Raw genomic sequence first — 19,047 nt, 5'->3', positions numbered from 1 at the left:
TTGCTGCTGGTGGCTTTCAAAGCTCCTCTGTAGTCTTCCTAAGTTCTGCCTAATGTCGTGAGACATCAAAGCCCAGAGATGCTGCACACCTGCTCCGTGTTACAAGCAGGGTCATGGCCAGACCCAGGTGCTACAAATGCTGTCCACAGAGCTACACACAGACCCGAGGCACTCTTCACCAGGGCCCGGGCATCAGGGTGAGTCGCTCAACTGGCCATGCTGGCCCAGCAGTTTTCCTTTATAGGAGTTGCCTTGGCCTTGGTGTGTCTCCATAGCGTTATGACCCTGAGACGCAGACCCACACTGCTTGCAGGAGGCCTGAGCATGGCTGCTCTCCATCTCTCCTAACCCCATCTCCTCCTCCCAAGCAGAGTTTGCTTCTTAAGCTGCTTTATATCTCTCTGGATTTCCTGAGTTTGACAGTCAATATTTAAGTTCAGATTTGCACTGGATTGGATTGTTTTATTCTGAGCGAAATCTGGGGAAACATTACACATTTTAACCAAAGGACTTTAGTCTGTAAGTGCCTTGCTATGCATCTAGACTCTTCTGCCACATGCCAAAGGCACCAGAAGGACCATATCCGTGTCCACTGTCACTGCGGTGAGTGGTCGCCCAGCGCGCGGGAGCACAGGCTGTGTCTCTGCGGCTGTGCCCACACTTCTAGCGGCTGTTCAGCTATTGTAAGGGGACAGGCGGAGGGAAGGCAGCTGCTGCGAACCGGATTATTGACTGAATCCAAGCCTGCAGACGCTGGCTGCCCACAGCACAGTACATTTAACTTGGATCTTGGAAGAAAAGACTTAGATAAATGCACACTCACACCTAGTGTTTGAGAGGAGCGTCACGTGTAAGACAGAGTGAAGAATAAGAGCAGAATTATGCTTCTCCAAACATCTCAAAGAAAGCCACACGTAAGCCGCTCCCCCTGTTCCCTCGGGCTGGAGGGAAGTGTGCTCGCTGTGCAAGGATTAGGAGTTTCGGAATTCAATCCCTCAAACCTACACACAATGCGGATGGGGGTGGGGCGTGGGTGGTGGCATGCATTTCAATCTCAGTGTCGGGGCAGGGGAGGTAGTGACAGGCAGACCCCGAAGGCTCACTGGCCAGCTAGTCCAGCCACATCACTGTGGGCTCACAGAGAGACTGTCCCAAAAACTAGGGTGGAGAGCAACTGAGGGAGAGACTGGACGGGGATCTCTGGTTTCTACACACATGTGCATCCACATAGACACCTGTACCCATACAATGTGAATACATACAAGTGCACACACATGTAACTAAGCTAGACCTCTGTATTTTGTAGTGCTAACTCTAAAGAACAAGGTTTGGCTTGACACCTGTGGCTATTATGTCCAACTTCACAGACTGCAATGGAAGTTACCAGACATGCTCAACCTTAGCTCTCTGCTCCACGGGTCTGAGGAAATCCTTAAAGAATGCAGATGAAGAAGACATGCATGGTAGCCCCCAGAGACCCCTTGCCTGCTGCAGAGCTGGATCTACTGAGCCTTGAACTCGCCATCCCTGGTTGTGTGAAATGTCCCCACAAGTTCATGTATTTCAACACTTGGTCTCCACGGAAGTCTAGACCATGAGTGTTTCAAGTGTATGGAGTTCTGGAATTAAACAGGAAGGTTTATTTTGGGGGCTGGAGAGAGAGCTCAGCAGTTAAAGATGCCTGCAGTGCAAGCCTGGAGCTCTGAGTTTGAACCCTGAAAGCCATGGAAAGGTAGAAGGGAGAGCCAGCTGCACAAGTGGTCCAGCCCTCCACACGCTCAGTAGCATGTGCGCCTACATCGTGCACACACACCATGCAGCTGTGTTGAGCCCTGGAGCCTGCTCAGCTAGCTGACTCCTCACCCTGGCCCAGCGTGCTTGTACCCTCAGCTGGCTGTACGCATGCTCCCAGGAACCCACCACCTCTCCCCATTCAGCACATCACATATTCTTCCATGGACCGTGAATAGTTATGAGGGGCTAAGGAAATCACCATTGCTCAGAAGGGAGGCCATGGTGGAGCCAGGCACACCACTGTGGAGCCAGGCACACTACCAGCTTCCCAAGCCCTTCTCAGAAAGCCACCAGTTTCTGCTAACGCAGGCCCCAGTGTGCCCTTTTCTAAGAGCTACTAAGAGAACGTCTGAAACAAAGCAAACTCTTTAAATAAGTTACCGCCTTCTTTGACATCATTTTGTATAAGAACCCTTTCAGAGCCCTGGGGATTGAGGCAACCACTGCTTTCTAATCATTTTACTGTCTGCTATGCTAATAGCATTCTAGTAGCTGAAAGAAGCCCTCCAAGTCACATAACAAGGTGGCACGGCTAATTGGTGCTCCTCTCTGGAGTTGGGAGGTCTTTCTGGTGCACCAGGCATCAAGCACCGTGCCAGGAGATAACCCCAGAAGAAACTTCTAGGTTGCAGAAGCTGCAAAGGCTAGGGCAGTGGCTGCCCCAGGCAAGGTGCAGGGACCAGCAATTGTCCTTTTAAGACACAGAGAGACACCCATGGACACACACACATGCCCACAAGCTCACTTGACTGATGGCACACTCTAGGGAGAGGTCTGGCACTGAATGGGTGTGTACCACATGGGCAGATGTGTGGCACACAGACGTGAGGCCTTCTGGCGCTGAGGAGCTAGTCAGCTGCCTCACTTTCTTCCTCAGTGGGCAGACTCTGAAGCTCCAGGACATGGCACTAAACAGGAAATGATCAGAAAGTCCTCATCAAAACTGACTCCTGCCCTGCGTGGAGGCATGCGCCTGTAATCCCAGCACTCGGGAGGCAGAGGCAGGTGGATCTCTGAGTTCGAGATCAGCCTGGTCTACAGAGCAAGTCCAGGCCATGCAGGGCTACACAGAGAAACACTATTTCAAAAACAAAACCAGAAACAAGACATTGACTGTTCCCCTTTTCTTAGACAACTCAGCAAGAAAATGTTCACTGCACTGTGACTTGTAAGTTACACAGAGAAGGTTCCTGGAAGCTGTACGGTGGCGGATTCTGGCTGAAGGGCTATCTAAGAGGAAGCTCCCGGCTGCCGCCACCCAGCCGTGGGCAGCCTGGCCAGCATGGGATGGTAGTGGCACCCTCTGCATCCCTGTTGTCTAGCAGCCACAGCATCCCATGTGAATGGAAAATGCTGCGGCTAAGAGGAGGGCGATGCTGTCTGATGGACGGCTGCACAGTCTTTGTTATCAAGTAAAAAGGTGTTGCTTCAGTTAGCAAAACTCTCTTTTAAATAGTCAAAGCATGCACAAGAAGAACTGTGTCAAGAATGCCGGGCAGATTAAAAGGGACGCAGGGTAAAGATGAGGCTGCCCTGTCACAACATAAGTGATCAGCAATTTCTGACACAAACGTTGAAAGATAAATGGATGAATTCAACCAACAAACAAATAAATGCACGATGGACAAGTGAACAGATAAATGAGTGAATGAATGAGCCAATGAACAAATGAGTTAGCGAGTAAACAAACGGGAGGCAGAGAGAACGAGTGAATGACAAACAAGTGAGTGAATGAACGAACATATTCGATCCACCAAAGGCTCTGAAATCCCGCGCTCTTATGTTAGGGCAAAGGCACAGCACTACACTGGCAGGACACACCCCGACTGAGCATCAGAATTCACATCAGAATTCATTAGAGGGTTGGTAAGAGTAGACTTAATACCCATTTTATTATCTATACAAATAAATCAAAACTGTCATCTGAAACCTCACTTGAGTTCAGCTCAACTATCACAGCACACACACACACACACACACACACACACACACACACACTTCCTCCTGTTTCTCATTCCCTATCCTCCCTTCTCTCTGTACTTCCGGAAGCTGGGCAGTCAGTTAGCAGGAGACAAAGGCATGACGCACGGAGCTTTTATTTTATAGAACACTGAAAGCAATCATTGTGACTCAAGATGACCCAGGGAAAACTGTGCTGTCCCATGTCACATGGAAATGTGGACCCTTGTCAGCAAAGCACAAAGAGTCAGGAGCCGGATGAGCGGCCTGGAGTCTCATTTCCATTTTTATTGGACATATTTACTGAATTTGCTCGCAATGCGTGGCAAGCCATGCATGATTCAGGATGTCATGACTTCTCTGGGACAGCAGCCTTCCCCCTAAAATGGCACTGACAGACTGTCACCTTTGGGGCTTAGGGCTGGGGCCTCACCCTTAGAAAACAGAAAAAGATCTTAAAAAACAAAATACCAACAACCTTGTGTGTGTAAATGTGAGTGTGCGGGTACATGTGTGCCAGAGTGCTCATATGGAAGTCACAGAGCAACCCTGGGTACCTGTTTTCACCCTCCACCTTGAGGCAGGGTCAAGGCTCACTGCTAGTCTACCAGCCTCGCTGGCCATGAGCTCCTGAGGATTTTCCTGGCTCTACCTCTGGGTCTTGCCAGAGAACACTGGGCTTACAAACTCCCAGGGTTGGTTCCCTGTGGGCCTAGGGATCCAAACTCACATCCCCTTGCTCCCTGGCAAGCCCCCCAGCCACCCAGCAATCCTGTCAGACTTACTCAGGCAGCCAGGGCCATGGCCTTACTTTAGGCCTGGCAGCCTGGGCAGTTCATTTCCATCTGAAGGGAGTTATTCCCTCCGCCCTCCACAGCTCATTCCCAATGTGCATGAATTTACTAGGGCTCCCAGCCCCAGCAGGAGAGCCTGTGACAAGCCCCCCCTCCCAACTCCATCAAGAAACCAAAAGTGGCTCCCTTCTTTTCAACTGGGGGTGCGGTGTGGTGGGGCCGACAGCGGGACTGTCTTCAGGACACAGCAGTGTGGGTTTTGATGCAGAAGACCTCAGTCAACTCAGCGAAGAGTCTGACCGAGGACAACCACCAGTGCCCATTAACACCAGGCTCTCAGGCTGCGGCGGAAGCAGGTGGCTCCGGTCCATTATCGTGTCACTGATGCCATGTAAGGCTATTACTGAGCTGATGTATGTGTATACGTATATATATGTGTGTGTGTGTGTTATATATGTATAAATATATATACATCTATATATGTATATGTATAAATACATACATCTATGTATATGTATAAATATATATGAACAAAAGCACTTCCTACAGTGTCGATCAATGTGGGTCACAACTCCTTATAATTAATTAGTCTCACCGTTTCTGTTTCCCTCAGGGAACTCGCAGCGAAGGCAATTTCGTAGGAAAAATCACAGATGTGTGCACATGCATGTAACTGTTCATTTAAAAAAACTTTTTTCCTTCCTGACAGATTCTAAGAGTCAATTTATGAAAGAAGATGGAAGTCATTTTCCACACCACAAGTCAAATGTGGTGTCAGAGCTTCAGGCAAGTCCTGTGTACTTAACTCTAAGACTATGGGATCAAATTAAGCTGCCCTTAAAAAGAGTTCAGTTTTATTTAAAACATTTATTTTTATTATTTATTGATGTGTGTGTATGTGTGAGTCAGTTATGAGCAGCCAAATGTGGGTGCTGGAAACTCTTCTGTGAGAACAGCAGGTGCTCTTAGCGGCCACCAACCTCTTCAGGGCCAAGGGTTTCATATTTTAAAGTGAGTCCATATGGTTATAATTCTAGCACTGGAGAGACAAAGACTTGGAGGCTAGCCTGGGCTACTATGTAGTGGGGGACTCTGCTCGCCCCCGTCTCCTCCACAAGAAATCTAAACTAAATTAAACCTAATACAACAATGAGGCATCAACGGTTACTCATTCCCCTCTTGGCGTCTTTTCTATGGTTTCTTACAATGTCTGCGGGATATAGAGGCAGGAGGATTACTGCCAGGTCAGGACCAACTGGCCTCAAAACAGTGGGGCTGGGAATGTGGCTTGGACTTGTTTAGCATTCCTGAGGCCCTGGACTTGATCTCTAGCAGCACGTGCGCGTGCACACACACACATGCACAGGCACATACACACGCATACACACGTACACACGCACGCACACACATGTACTCTCTCTTTTCAGCAAGGCCAACAGTACTGCAGGGCCCAACTGTGCTGGAACATGGCTGTGACAGACTCCCGAACAGCTAGGCGCTGGTGTGACAGGAACTGCAGGTGACAGAGCACAGCTGAACACAGCAATGCTGCCAGCAAGGCCCACACACACATCAGAAGGGAAAATGAGCCAGGAAGAGTGAAAATATCACCTTAAAAAAAAAAAAAGCTCAAATGCAGAGTCATGAAGAACAAGGGAAAAACCGAGAAGCCTGCTTGATGTGTTGTGGGTTTAAAACACCAGAACCTTCTCCAAGGTGAGGAGAGCGAGCGAGTGCGCACTGTAAGGAAAAGGGCCGTGTGCTTAGGCCAAGTATCTGAATAATACCCTGGCATTTAAAACAAGAATTAACTACAGGCAGATCCAGGCAGATAAGAAAGTCTCTCTAGAGGAAAAACATGCTCTTGAGAAAAAGATAGCAGCAAAAACATTCACACTGTAGTTTGTTTATCTGTTTTTGCTGAAAAACAATCCAATATTCCTTAGGAAACTCCATTCTTTGAAATCATGTGACTGAAATACCAGGCACAATGAGAATGTTACTCTTTTTAGTATCTAACATTGTTGAAAGCTGCTGGAGTTTCTTACTGGGCAGCAGCAGGCCACAAGGTCTGGCAGCTGGAGACCTGACCCTCAGCACCAGAAGTCATACATCTGCACTCCCACCTCGCCGCCTTACACACTGTGTGAAGAAGGCTGAAAGGAAGATGTGCACTCAGTCAACTCTGGCCTTGTTCTTGTGACCAGTTTTATCTTTGTTTTTATGTACACTTAAGCGTGGCTCCTGGGATCCCTGGGGGAGCAGTTGGATCTAATGGGCAAACCCTGGCACGGTGACTCAGAAGTCCTGTGTGAGCCTTACAGGTGTGAGTCGTTAACACTGCAAGGGGCTCCAGCCCTGTAAGACTTTATCATACAAACATATTGGGTGATACAGGAAACGTGGCCACTGAAAGACTAGGGGGCCAGGGCTCCAGCGCAGGGGTGGAGTCCATGCCTTGTGGGCACAAGGTTCCCCCTTCCCCCAGTTCCAAACCCAGCATCACAAAAACAAACCCAGCAGCAAAAGGGAGCAAATGCTAGGCCCAACCTAACAGACTTTACAAACTCCGGCATATAAACTGCAGAGACCAGGATACACAAGAGTGGTTTGTTTTCTAAAAGATTCCTGTTTAGGGGTGAGCTCCTCCCAACAAAGGGCAGCCATTAGAGACACCTGTGGTTAATTAAACTGAATTAATTAAAGTGAAAAATTTCAGCCACACCTTAAGTGTGTGACAGCTGCACGTGGCTCGGGCACTGCCGACAGAAGCCGCTGGCAAGTGCCAGCCGGAAGGAGGAGAAAGGATACTTTGTGTCCTGAGTCCAGAAGGTAGATACAGCCAACCACTGTCTGCCTGAGAGTCTCCTTTAATATGACAGAGACTTGGCCATGGTGGGGTGGTGGTACATGCCTTTAATCTCAGCACATGGGAGGCAGACGTAGGCGATCTCTGTGAGTTCAAAGCCAGCCTGGTCTACATAAGAGTCCAGGACAGCCAGGGCTACACACAGAGAAACCTTGTCTTGAAAAAACCAAAATCAACCAAACAAACAAACCCCCCTAAAACAACAACAACAACAACAAACCCAAACAAACAAACAAACAAACAAACAAAACCAAAACCCAGAAACTTGTTGGGGGAAAGGCTGGGAGGGAAGAAGGAAGGAAAACTACAGTTGGGATATAATTCATAAACAAACAAACAAACAAACAAAGAAATAAAATAAATAAGTGACAGAAACTTGAGTGGATTTCAAGTACTCTTTTCCCCTCAGCTAAAGTGTAGAAGTCTCACTAGCTATGCTACACAGCTCTGTGTGCCATGGAGAGCACGCTGCTCAGCCTTCATACCCCGCACAGGCACAGACTTGGCGTCTCAGGGTCCCAGACCGTCTGCGCTCCCCATGGTCATGCAGGAGGCCTTGGCCTCAGCCGCCTCCATCCTCCCACAGGTAGGACTCCCTGGATGAAGACACAAGCTGCATGGGTGACATGGGACCACCAGAGCCCTACCACACCCCAAAATGAGCTACGATCTGCAGGGAGCACATCTCAACTATGGTCTGACAGGCAAGCAAACTTTTGACACTGAAACATGACCTTGTCATCCACTCAGATACACTAAAAGAACCACACAAAAAATAAAATGTGACGTTTTAAGTGCATTTACGATTTGCAGCTGAAGGAGCGTGTGGCTCCCAGGACACGGGCTGGACACAGCTGATGGCGCTTCCTTGACCCGGGCATCATGTTCATGTGTCAGCCGCAGAGCATTTCCCACTTCCACCCTGTCCCCTCCCACCACTTCTCTACCTCCGGGTCTTCTGGTGGTTTTTCAGAACAGGACACAAGGATGTCCTGGGCCCATCTGACGCCTCTGAGCCATCAGGGTGGAACAGCATGGCCTCTAAGATCTGCCCCCTGTCCCACATCCCTCCAGACAGGCAGCCCCGTTGCTCTCCCGGCTTGAGGAGTGTGTGCGTGCTGTGTGCACTCAGCTGAGTCAAACGGACCCCTCCCTGGTCTGTGGAGACTCAGTTCCATGGAGTCAGTATGTGGCGGCACTCTTTAGAAAAAAGTCACAACCTGCCAGGGACTGCACCTCTCCTGCCCATTTAAAGCTCCTTGGCCTTTGCACTAATGGCTCTTGTGGCTCTCGCCGGATCCCGCAGGCAGGGAGGGAGGGAGGGAGGGAGGGAGGCAGGCAGGCAGGCAGGGGTGCCTCTGTGACCGCACACACTGCCCAGCCTCCTGGTCTTACCTGCGGGGAGAGCCGTCCTCATGGGGCTGGATAATAACCACCTTCACCGTCACAGATGTTCGCAGCAGGTCAATCATCTGCTCATGGCTCAGGGTGGCCACAGCCACCTTGCAGATCTCCACGAGCCGGCTCCCTTGGCGAAGGCCCGCCTTCCAGGCAAAGCCGAAAGGTTCCACGTCCGCAACAATCCCTTCAAAGTTCACATGGAAGCCAAGCTGGCCCAGGCCATTCCTCCTCAGCGTCATTTCCACAGTCTCACAGCCTCTCGTCACTATCTAAGGGGGAAGGATGCTGTTAGGTGGGTTTGGTCTTTCTTGGTGGCTACCATGAGACCCTGTCCCCTTGGCTCCACCCTCAGCCACCTGTCTGTCCCTCCAAGTGACCTAGAAGATGCCTGAATCCAGAGTTCACCATGGTTGCCTTTAACAAAGACAGCAACAAAAGCAAAGTTCCAGTTTCACCGTGTGGCAGGCAGCCTGGCTCTTGAGAAGCCACTGCCCCGCAGTCTTTGAGCGTTGCACGTGCTGCTTGCTCCATTCCCGCCATCCCCCTCACCCCCACCCCAGTCAGCGAACAGGACACTGAAGCACTTGAACCCCACCCCCTCCCAGGTGTAGTATAGCAAGACAAAGATGGGGTGACCCTGTTCTGTCTCAACCAACCCTGTTCTGTCTCAAGCTCTAAGGCCTCCTGGGTACTTTTACTCAAAAGAAAGCAACAGCAGCAGCAGCACGTGGCCTGCCGTACCTCTGGTTTCACACTCAGTGACTACCCATGTTCAGGACCAGGAGAACCTGGACTGTGAGAAAGGCCTTAATTGTCCCCCAGGCCCTGGCCTGAAGACTTCCTAGCCCTCTGCTCCTGCAGCTGCCTTTCCTAAGGGCCACCCCAGACCGCTCCAGTGACACCCTCTGGAAGACTGGGAGACTACAGGGTACCCCAGAAGAACATGAGGGAGGTAATTAGTCACTGTAACCCTCAGAGGCACTGATGGAATGGGGCTTACAGTGCCATGAAAGGAAAACATGGCTCATTAAACATCATTTGAAGATGATGACATCACTTCTTGTGGGAAATGTCAAGTTGGGAGGGATCACCCCCTCCCCCCTCCCCGAAGGCCTGGGGGCAGTGTGCGGAGTTTCAGTTCAATAAACTCCCGGTTTCCAGGAACCTGGCTCTGAACACACACATTCCTATTAACGAGCTCTGTGGCTGTGAGTACAGCTGGGGAGCTGTGGCTTCCTCCCTGTATCAGCATCTGGCCTGGGTTTCCATGGTTACCGAAGTGCACACACTGCCAGTTGGCTTCTCCCAGACCAGCATGATGCTGGGGACGCAGCAGACAGGGAGCAGTGGTGTCAGTGAGTCGTGAAGTTCCAAAAGGTTCAAGTTTTCAATGATCTGCTAACTGGAACTGTTAACAGAACAATTCTGTAGTGTCCGGCCTCAACAGACATTTTCCTCACCTCCTCTTCAACTTTGTTCTAAGCAGCCCTAAGACAGACAGCACCTCAGACGCCCGCGTTCTGATAAATGAGAAGGCAACAGCCACCTGGAATTTAACGTGAGGCGCTGGACTGAGGAGCATCAGCAGGGCGTTGGTTCTGACTTCCTCACTATCATTATCGTCCTCACCGTCAGACACCCCTGAAGGCAGACAAGGGTCTCCTTGTTGCTGGAGCACCCCATATAATTATACAGACTCAATAAACCTGTGAAAATAGCAGTCGCTCATCCACACACCTGGGACCAGCTACATGGTTTGTGGGCCCACTGGATAATACAAAAGTAGAGTCTTTATTAAAAGTCTTATTAAGAAGTTGAACATGTGATGGGGAACGGCTCCCCACGAGTGGCCCTTCCGAGGAGGGCTTTCCAGACTCTCAGGTGGCACACCCAAGTGAGCTCTCCTCCCCTCCTGCACGCACAATGCACACTTGTGGCTGTACTCTGTACCACAAGCAACAGCCTTAGTAAGTTTACCATCTACAAAAAAGTGGGGTCCCCTCCACCTCCATGGCGGAGCTCGTGGAGTGCGCAGCTACCACACGAGACCCTGGCTGGATATGGTAGGAACACAGCTCTAATCCCAGAGCTCGTGAGGGGAAGGGGCGGGTGGCTTAGAAGGTCAAGGTGACCCTTGGCCATGTGGTTAGTTCAAAACTGGCCTGAGCCATGAGAGACTGTCTCAAAAGAAAAACAAACAAACATAAGAACTCGGTACTCACTGGACGGGGCTGACTGCCTAAGCCCGAGGTCGCAGGTGGCGTTCCCAGGACAACGCTCTGGGCCCCGAGGCTGAAGCGCAGCCGGGAGATGCTACCCATACTTACCACGAGCCGCTGCACTATCTCCCGGATGTCTTCCGAGCAGTTGTCCACCGAGGACAGCAGGATGCACTCTCCCCGTTCGTAGAAGACTTTGATGCTCACTAACCCCGAGGTCCAGCCGATCACATCCCTGCAGGAACAGTTGAACACGACGTTCTTGGAGTCTTTCTCTACCAACATGATGAACTCATTGGAGATCCCGAGCAGACACTCGATGTCTGCTGACTGGCCGAAGTCCCGTGCCACCACGTGCCACGTGACAGCCCCGACGCTGAAGAGGTGCGCGTCCTTCCTGGCCTTCACTCGCTCTTTCTTCTTTGCAGCCAGGGTGATGAAGCTGAACTTGGCGGAAGTGTCCACTGTGGCAGTTGTGACAAAGTTCTCGGCCAAGTCCTTCAAGTACTCCTGCCTTGTTCGAGTAGCCATGGCCCGGAACTTTTCTGATTTATGGGCTGCATTTTCGGCATTGATTACTTTGGCTAAAAGGAAGTCCCGGAACACGGCTGACTTTGGAAAAGTTACACCTTTAGGGATTGGGGGGCCGAAGGGAGGGACGTCCTTTGACCTGGAGACTCCGACGCTGAGGAAGAAAGAAAAGGAGGTGAGCTGTGGCGCTCTCTTCCCTTTTTAAAGTGCTGCACAAACCTGAGGCCCAGAGTCCAGATGCAATGTGGACCCCACAAGCAGGTGTGTACCCTACATGCAAAGCCTGCATACAGACACACACACACACACACACACACACACACACACACACACACACACGGGTGTTGGGGGGGGGCGATGGAGGATGGCGAAGTTGAGGAGGAGGAGGAAACCCCTATACACCCAACAGCAAACAGTCGGGCAGGGCGCTCCTGCCAACACACACAGAGCAGTCATCTGTCCCCGTCGCCTTCTAAGGCAGAGCCCCAGGCAGAATCGAGGGCCGGAGCAGGTCTAGTGAAGACGGTCTTGGGGGCTTGGAAGCACACACAGGCCTTTAAAGTCCTCAAAGCAAGTGTGGCTCTGGGTCTCAGTGGCCCTGCCTGGGCTTTCTAGGATTTTGCCTGCCATTCACAGCCATGATGGGCCACACCATCTAGTTGAGAGGCTGGTGTCAGGCATGGGCCTCGGTTCAGTCTCTCAGGAAAGCGGAAAATGGAGGCGCACTCCTCTGAGCTGCTAGGCACTTCCTTTCCTGAGGGAGGGAAGCAGTTACTGCTTGCAAAAATACAGTTAGAATGCTATGAGGCTGGCTAGGGAATACAGACCACGGCTAGCAAACACACAGCCCCGGGTTCAGTTCCCAGCACTACCAAAAATAAATAAAAGTCATTATTAGGCAGGTTACAATCCCAACACTTGAGAGGTTGAGTTCCCAGCTAGCCTTGGCTACACGGAGGAAGAGGGAGGGGGTGAGAAGGGACTGAGGGAGGAGGGAGGGAAGGAAAGGGGCAGCTATGCGGCCAGGAGAGGAACTGAAAGGCGAGGCAAGGCGAGGCCGTGGCTCACCTGTAGCACACGCTGTCTGTACAGGGGCTGTGCACCCTCACTATGACGAAGACGTGCTGGAAGTGCGAGCGGATGCTCTTGGGGGTAAACGGGAGGGCGCCGGGCTCCTGGAAGACGATGGTGACGATGTCATTCCCAATGTGCCTCTTCCTCAGCAGCTGTGCAGGGAAGGAAACACTCATCTATACAACTGCCCCCCTCGGGAGGGAGGAAGAGGCAAGCAGTCTCCTTCCTAGGTCCCAGGGTCCTCCAGCACATGGTCAGCTGGGTGGGCCACAGGCAGAAGACTCTCAAGGAATAGAAACCCAGACATACAATGTCAGCAGAAAGCACGTCTGGGAGGGAAGTGGGCTACCCTGGGCTACATCCCCAGCTACCCCTTTTACTTAGGTATCTGTTTCTGTTTTCTCTCCTTTAACCCAGCCGTTTCTTTCAGTCTAAAATAGCACATGAGTGCTCAAATGCTTTGTAAGCTAGGCTATCGTTTAGGCACTCCAGCCGAGAGGAAGAGGCGGATGGGTGACAGCGCACACAGCCTGCACCACAGGCGCCCAGTGCTGGCTTGCACTTTTGCCCCCATGGGAAGCACAGGTCTTCAAACTAATTAACAGAAACTTGGCTTTTTGATACAATATAGATTAATTAACGAATCCAGAATTCCTCTACACTAGCAGCCTGAAAACGTAATCTTTTGTAATCCTGTGATGAGGAACCCAGAGCTGGAATGTTCTGCAAACGCTGTACTTCTGACACTGCTTCTGGCTAGAAGGCTCCGCAGCAGCTCTTCCTGGACAGTCCTGTGGGTGAGGCCGTGGACACCCACCCGGACAGTTCTCTCTGCTCTTTTGGTTTGGCTCTAACATGTCTCCCCAGAGCTCATGTGAGAAAGCTTGGTCCCCACACAGCAGTGCTCCCAGTGGGCCTCCGGCACGTGAGCGCGTCCAGAGGGCTCCGACCTCCAGTGCGTAACTCTATGGAAGGGTTCCTGATGGAAAACACTACAGGGAAGGGGTGGAAATGAGGGAGGGCGGCCTGGCTGGAGGAAGCAGGCCCCGGGGACGTGCCCTAGGCGCATCTTGTGTCCAGCCCTAGTCTCCCAGATGCCAGAAGTCACCTAGCTTTCCTCTGATGGGCCCTTCTGCCTCCCACAGCACCGAGAAACACAGCAAAGTGACTGTGGGCTGGCACAATGGAAGCCGTGTGTCACACTAAATCTTTCCTAGTCCACACTGATTTTTCTTAGGTGTCTTGTCAGGGTGAGTCTGTGAAGGCTGCATCTCCGCTCCACCCTCATACCTCTGTCACCCAGGTGCCACTCTCTCCCACTGGCTGGCTTACATCTCAAGGTGTGGTCTGGCCCAGGACGGAAGGTATATGACTGGACTCCTGCCTGCCCAGCACCAGGCAGGCATCCGGGGCACATGCATGAAATGAATAATGACCCAGGATCCACACGCTGTGCATTAAAGGCATGCTCACTTTCCTGTGGCCACACGCCAAGCTGCACACAGAGGGCCCTGGCAGTGCAGGCAGCAGTGTGGTAGTGAGCGCCATGCACATCTGAAGGCAGCCAATTACCTGACACGGCAGGGCGGGGCCAGTGTCCTGCAACAACCAAGGCCATAGCCTGGCCCTTCAGCTTATTTGGCACCTCCAGAGCAACAAGTTCAACTTTAAAAACCTTTAAACTCAGAAGTAAAGAGGGGCCATAGCGAGCTTCCCACTGCTGTCATTTCCCCCAGAGCCACCTCTGTCTGTGAGAGTCTGTCCTGCACGGGCCACAGTCACCACACCACAGTCACCAAGCCCGCTGCTGTCTTTCCCACCAGAGCCACCTCTGTGCTCTACCCTGGCACAGCGTTCGAGGAGCCTTGTTCGAGGAGGTGAGACACCGTGGCTTTGAGGTCTCAGATGCTCAAGCCACACCCAGTATGGCACTCACTTCTGCCTGTGGATCCAGATATAGAACTCAGCTGCTCTCCAGCACCAGGCCTGCCTCAGGCTCCCCGCCATGATGTAATGGACTGAGCCTCTGAATTGTAAGCCAGCCTCAATTAAACCTTTCCTTTATAAGAGTTGCCATAGTCTTTTTTCAAACAAGTCTTTCATTCATTTGGTTAGAGGTACACCAAGATATTTTATATTATTTGTGGTTATTATGAAGGGTATAGTTTCCCTAATTTCTTTCTCAGCCTGTTGTTTGTTATTTGTATTTTGAAGGGCTACTGATATTTTACAAAATTAATCTTGTATTTGGCCACTTTGCTGAAGGTGTTTATCAGCTGTAGGAGTTCTCTGGCGGCATTTTGGGGGTCATTACTTACACTATCATATCCTCTGCGAATAGTGATACTTTGACTTCTTTTTTTCCAATTTGTATCTCCTTGATCTCCTTTTGTTGTTTCATTGCCCTAGCTATAACTTCAAGTACTGTATTGAAGAGATATGGAGAGAGTGGGCAGCCTTGTCTAGTCCTTGATTTTAGTGGAATTTCTTTGAGTTTCTCTCCATTTAGTTTGATGTTGGCTATCGGCTTGCTGTATATAGCCTTTATTATGTTTAGATGTGTGCCTTGTATCTCTGGTCTCTCCAAGACTTTAAACATGAATGGATGTTGAATTGTATCAAATGCCTTTTTGGCATCTAAAGAAATGATCATGTGGTTTTTTTCTTTCAGTTTGTTTATATTGTGGACTACACTGATGGATTTCTGTATATTGAACCAACCACCCCTGCATGTCTGGGATGAAGCCTGCTTGGCCATGGTGGATGACATTTTTGATGTGTTCTTGGATTCGGTTTGCCAGTATTATATTGAGTATTTTTGCATCAATGTTCATAAGAGAAATTGGTCTGAAATATTCCTTTTTGGGTCTTTGTGTAGTTTATGTATCAAGATGACTGTGGCCTCATAGAATGAGTTTGAACCCAAGGGTACCTACACAAACTGAAGCACCAACTGAGGACAATGCTCACAAAGAACCTCAACCCTTGTTCAGATGCAGCCAACAGACGGCTCACTCTCCATGGTGGAGGGAGGGAGGGAGTGGGACTGCCTCTGACAGGAACTCTGGTGCCCACAATTTGATCACTTCCCCTTGGCCAGGAGGCTCTGTGAGCACACAGAGGAAGAGGAAGTAAGCTATCCCAATGAGACCTGATAGGCTGTGGTCACATGGTTGGGGAGGGGAACAGGGCAGGGGATGGAGGGAGGGTGGGAACAGGGCAGGGGAGGGGGGGAGGGGGGAAGAGGGGAGGGGAGGGAGGGAGGGTGGGAACAGGGCAGGGGAGGGAGGGAGGGTGGGAATAGCAAGGTAAGAGAGAGTAACAACTGGGATGTAAAGTGGATAAATTATATATAAAAAAAAAGTTGCTATGGTCATGGTATCTCTCCACAGCAATAAGACTCCAAGTAAGCCCAGCTAGGACACACATAAGATAATAAGTCTAAAAAATTAAAATAAAAAGGAAATGAGAATTTCTAGAATTTGTTTCGTTCTTCAGATGCTCTCAGGCCACCCTGTGGTCTCTGTGCTTTGACCTGTGCGGGAAGGCAGGTGTGGCATCCAACTCAGACCAGTGTGTCTGGGTCCTACCTTGACCTCAATACAAACGCCACAGTCACAGGCCAACAGCTCAGGACCCCCCAGGAGCCATGCCAGGCACGCAGGCAGCTTTCCTCCTCCAGTCTTTAGCTCCACCTTGGGCAGAGTCCAGGTTCTAGAGGTGTTGGGGTGGAGCTGCTGCCCCACAGGGCCACCTCAAGCCCCCACACTCCTAAGTTCAAGGAGCAGCCACAGCACTGCCAGGATTTGCTAGCACTTCTAGCAATGTCTCTAAGAGAACTCAACTCATTTTGTAGCCATACAGAACATCCTGTTAATTACTTTGTGATGCTTTAGGCATTGTTAAGCTTTCAACACTTAAGACTGTGGAGTAGCTGGCAGCACAGGAGAACCGCCTCCTCACACCAAAGGTCAATAAAACAATGAAACAAAAGCCTGACAAGAAGCAGAGCTCTAGCCCCCACTGCCGTTATTATTTTCTATACATAAGTACTTACCCACATGTAGAAACCCATGTAGTCAACACAGTAGCATGGTTGACATGAGTTCTCTTTAGAGTCTGGGTAGCCAGCTTCTCAGTCTCCTGATCAATGGAATACACTAACACTCCCATATAGTCACCGCAGTAACAGCCACAGACTGTCGGCTTAACAGCAGCAACCTACGGCTTAACTGTAAATCCTCAGTCTCTCTTACCCAGGGCCACACGCGTGGTGGACGTGGGAGGCTGGAGGGATGTGCTGATGGACATGGGAGAGGCCACATACCATGACACACAGGAGGCCTCACCTGCTGCCTGTTGTTTGGCATATATGGAAGCAGCGTCGACACGTGGAACATCAGTTCGAAGTCCTTGTATGTGGTGTAGAGGGAGTGAGTCCCTGTAGAATCCGCTGGAAACAAAGTCACCATAGAGCTGGTTAGGCAAGCACACAGCCAGGGCTCGCCCCCTTGAACAGCGACTTCTGCAAAAAGTCTCAGGGTTGAAAAGTAGGAGCCGCACTGTGTGTGAACCTGGATGCAGCCTCCCTGGCGCTCTCTGCTCGGCTGTTAGCTGCTCCCACCCGGAGCTGGCCCCCAGGCCTCTGCTCTCCTGTTAGCTTTCTGTTGAGCATGCTCTCTCAGACTCAGGGGCCCTGGAGGAGACTGTGGGCTCTTTCTGAACCTCCTTCCTGCACAAACACACATTAGGAAATGGTAACATGAAGCTGGGGACACGGTTCAGTCAGCCAAGTGCTCGCCAGGTAACAGGAACCTGGGTTAGGATCTGCATCCCTGTGAAAGGCAAAGGGAGGCACCGCACGTCTGCACGTGACGGACGGGCAGATGGAGGCTGCTGGCCAGCCAGTGTAGCCTTGCCAGTGAGTGAGCTCAGAGAAAGTTCCTGTGCAAAAAGTAAAGGGGCTGGACCAGCGAGGTGGCCCGCTGGGTGAGAGCTGCTGCCACACAAGCCTGACAACCCAAGTCTGGTCCCTGGACCCACACAAACCAGCAGGGGGTGGGGCAGATGCACCTTTAAGCCCAGCATTTCTATGGCAGGATACAACGTGGGAACAGAACTGTCCCGGTGCACAGGGGTCACACAGCCTGGATACTCCACGCAGCATCATGGGACGGGGAAATCAGCTGCTCAGAGTCATCCTGTGACCTCCACATGCCCATCACAGTGCATGCATGCAGTCATCCAGAAGAAATAAAAGTCGAAGGCAGAAGGTGGAAAGCGATACAGGAGGACACTGACATCAACCTCTGGCCTCCACATGAACACGCATGCACCCTGCACAATGTACACACAAATACACCACACAAATATTTTAAACAAGAGATGGTGGTGTCTGTCTGTAAAGCTAGTCATCTGTTGCTTTTAAATGTGTATAAACACACAAAGGTACATATAGGTAAGAACACAGGCTACTTACATACACATATATCTAAACATGCATGCACTCACACACACAAGCACACACACAAGCACACACACAAGCACACACACAAGCACACACACATACACACACACACACACACACACACACACACGCACACACAGGAACCCGTACTTGCTCCCATGCTTACTTTTATTGTCCAGCTGTGCCCGGTACTTGCTGAAGCCCTTCAGCCGCACTCTCTGGCCGAGGAGGTCCAGGAACTCCTCGAAGGCCGGCCCTGCTGTCTCGTTGTTGTACATTTCCTCTTCCGTGCTCTGCCCAGCTTTGCAGTACAGGATCCCAATTTTGTGCTGGAAGCTCAGCTGAAATGAGAGGAAACACGATGCACTTGGCAGGGACTCCAGGCCCGCTTGCTTCTAGCTAAGCCAGAGCCGCGGAAGCCTGGGATCCGGTTCCCAGGGAAGCATGCTGGGAAAAGTCCCCAGAGCAACTCCCATTGCGCAAGACGTTACAAATACGGACCAGGTCCAGAAAGCCCAGCCACAGCAGAGGAGAGCGAAAGCCCCGTGGAATGGTGGCCATGGCCAGAGCCACATGGGACTGAGGAGAGGCGTGGGCAGCCCTGGTCAGACATGAAGCTAACAGTGCAAGTGTGCAAAGGCCGCATCAAACACAGCACGCAGCATAATTAGGATTATCTTCCAAGTCAGAGGAGGCGAGGCCACGGACTTAGAAAAGTTCTCGTTCCCTGGCTCTCTTGTCTTTTTCTTCTGTAATTTATTTGAGCATCCATGGAGAAATGTTGGCTAAAATGAGGGAAATCAAATCAAATTAAGGTCTGGTAAGAAAAGAGCTCCAGGGAGAACTGCACTATGTGTGCATGCACAGAAAAGGTTTTGCTTCAACCATAGTTAAGTTTGGTTGTGCAATTATAGTAATTTCTCAGATTTTTGACTATCC

General features: G+C 50.8%; 1 protein-coding gene across 5 annotated transcripts in view; it reads right to left on the bottom strand.

Moving 5' to 3' along the window:
* Positions 1-19,047, bottom strand: part of SIPA1L2 (signal induced proliferation associated 1 like 2) — a 144,795-nt gene that overhangs the window by 35,639 nt on the left and 90,109 nt on the right. For all 5 annotated transcript variants that reach the window (XM_084756634.1, XM_084756633.1, XM_084756637.1 and 2 more), the window contains 5 exons: positions 18,275-18,449; positions 16,991-17,094; positions 12,636-12,793; positions 11,145-11,721; positions 8,812-9,086 (listed from right to left, as the gene is read on the bottom strand). In XM_084756634.1, the coding sequence (XP_084612760.1) occupies positions 8,812-9,086; positions 11,145-11,721; positions 12,636-12,793; positions 16,991-17,094; positions 18,275-18,449 (1,289 nt within the window). The remainder of the gene's footprint in view (positions 1-8,811; positions 9,087-11,144; positions 11,722-12,635; positions 12,794-16,990; positions 17,095-18,274; positions 18,450-19,047) is intronic.

The sequence above is a fragment of the Acomys minous genome (genome assembly GCF_964271855.1).
Source record: "Acomys minous genome assembly, chromosome: 14".
Lineage (NCBI taxonomy): Eukaryota > Metazoa > Chordata > Mammalia > Rodentia > Muridae > Acomys > Acomys minous.
This window is presented reverse-complemented; position numbering and strand designations above follow the sequence as displayed.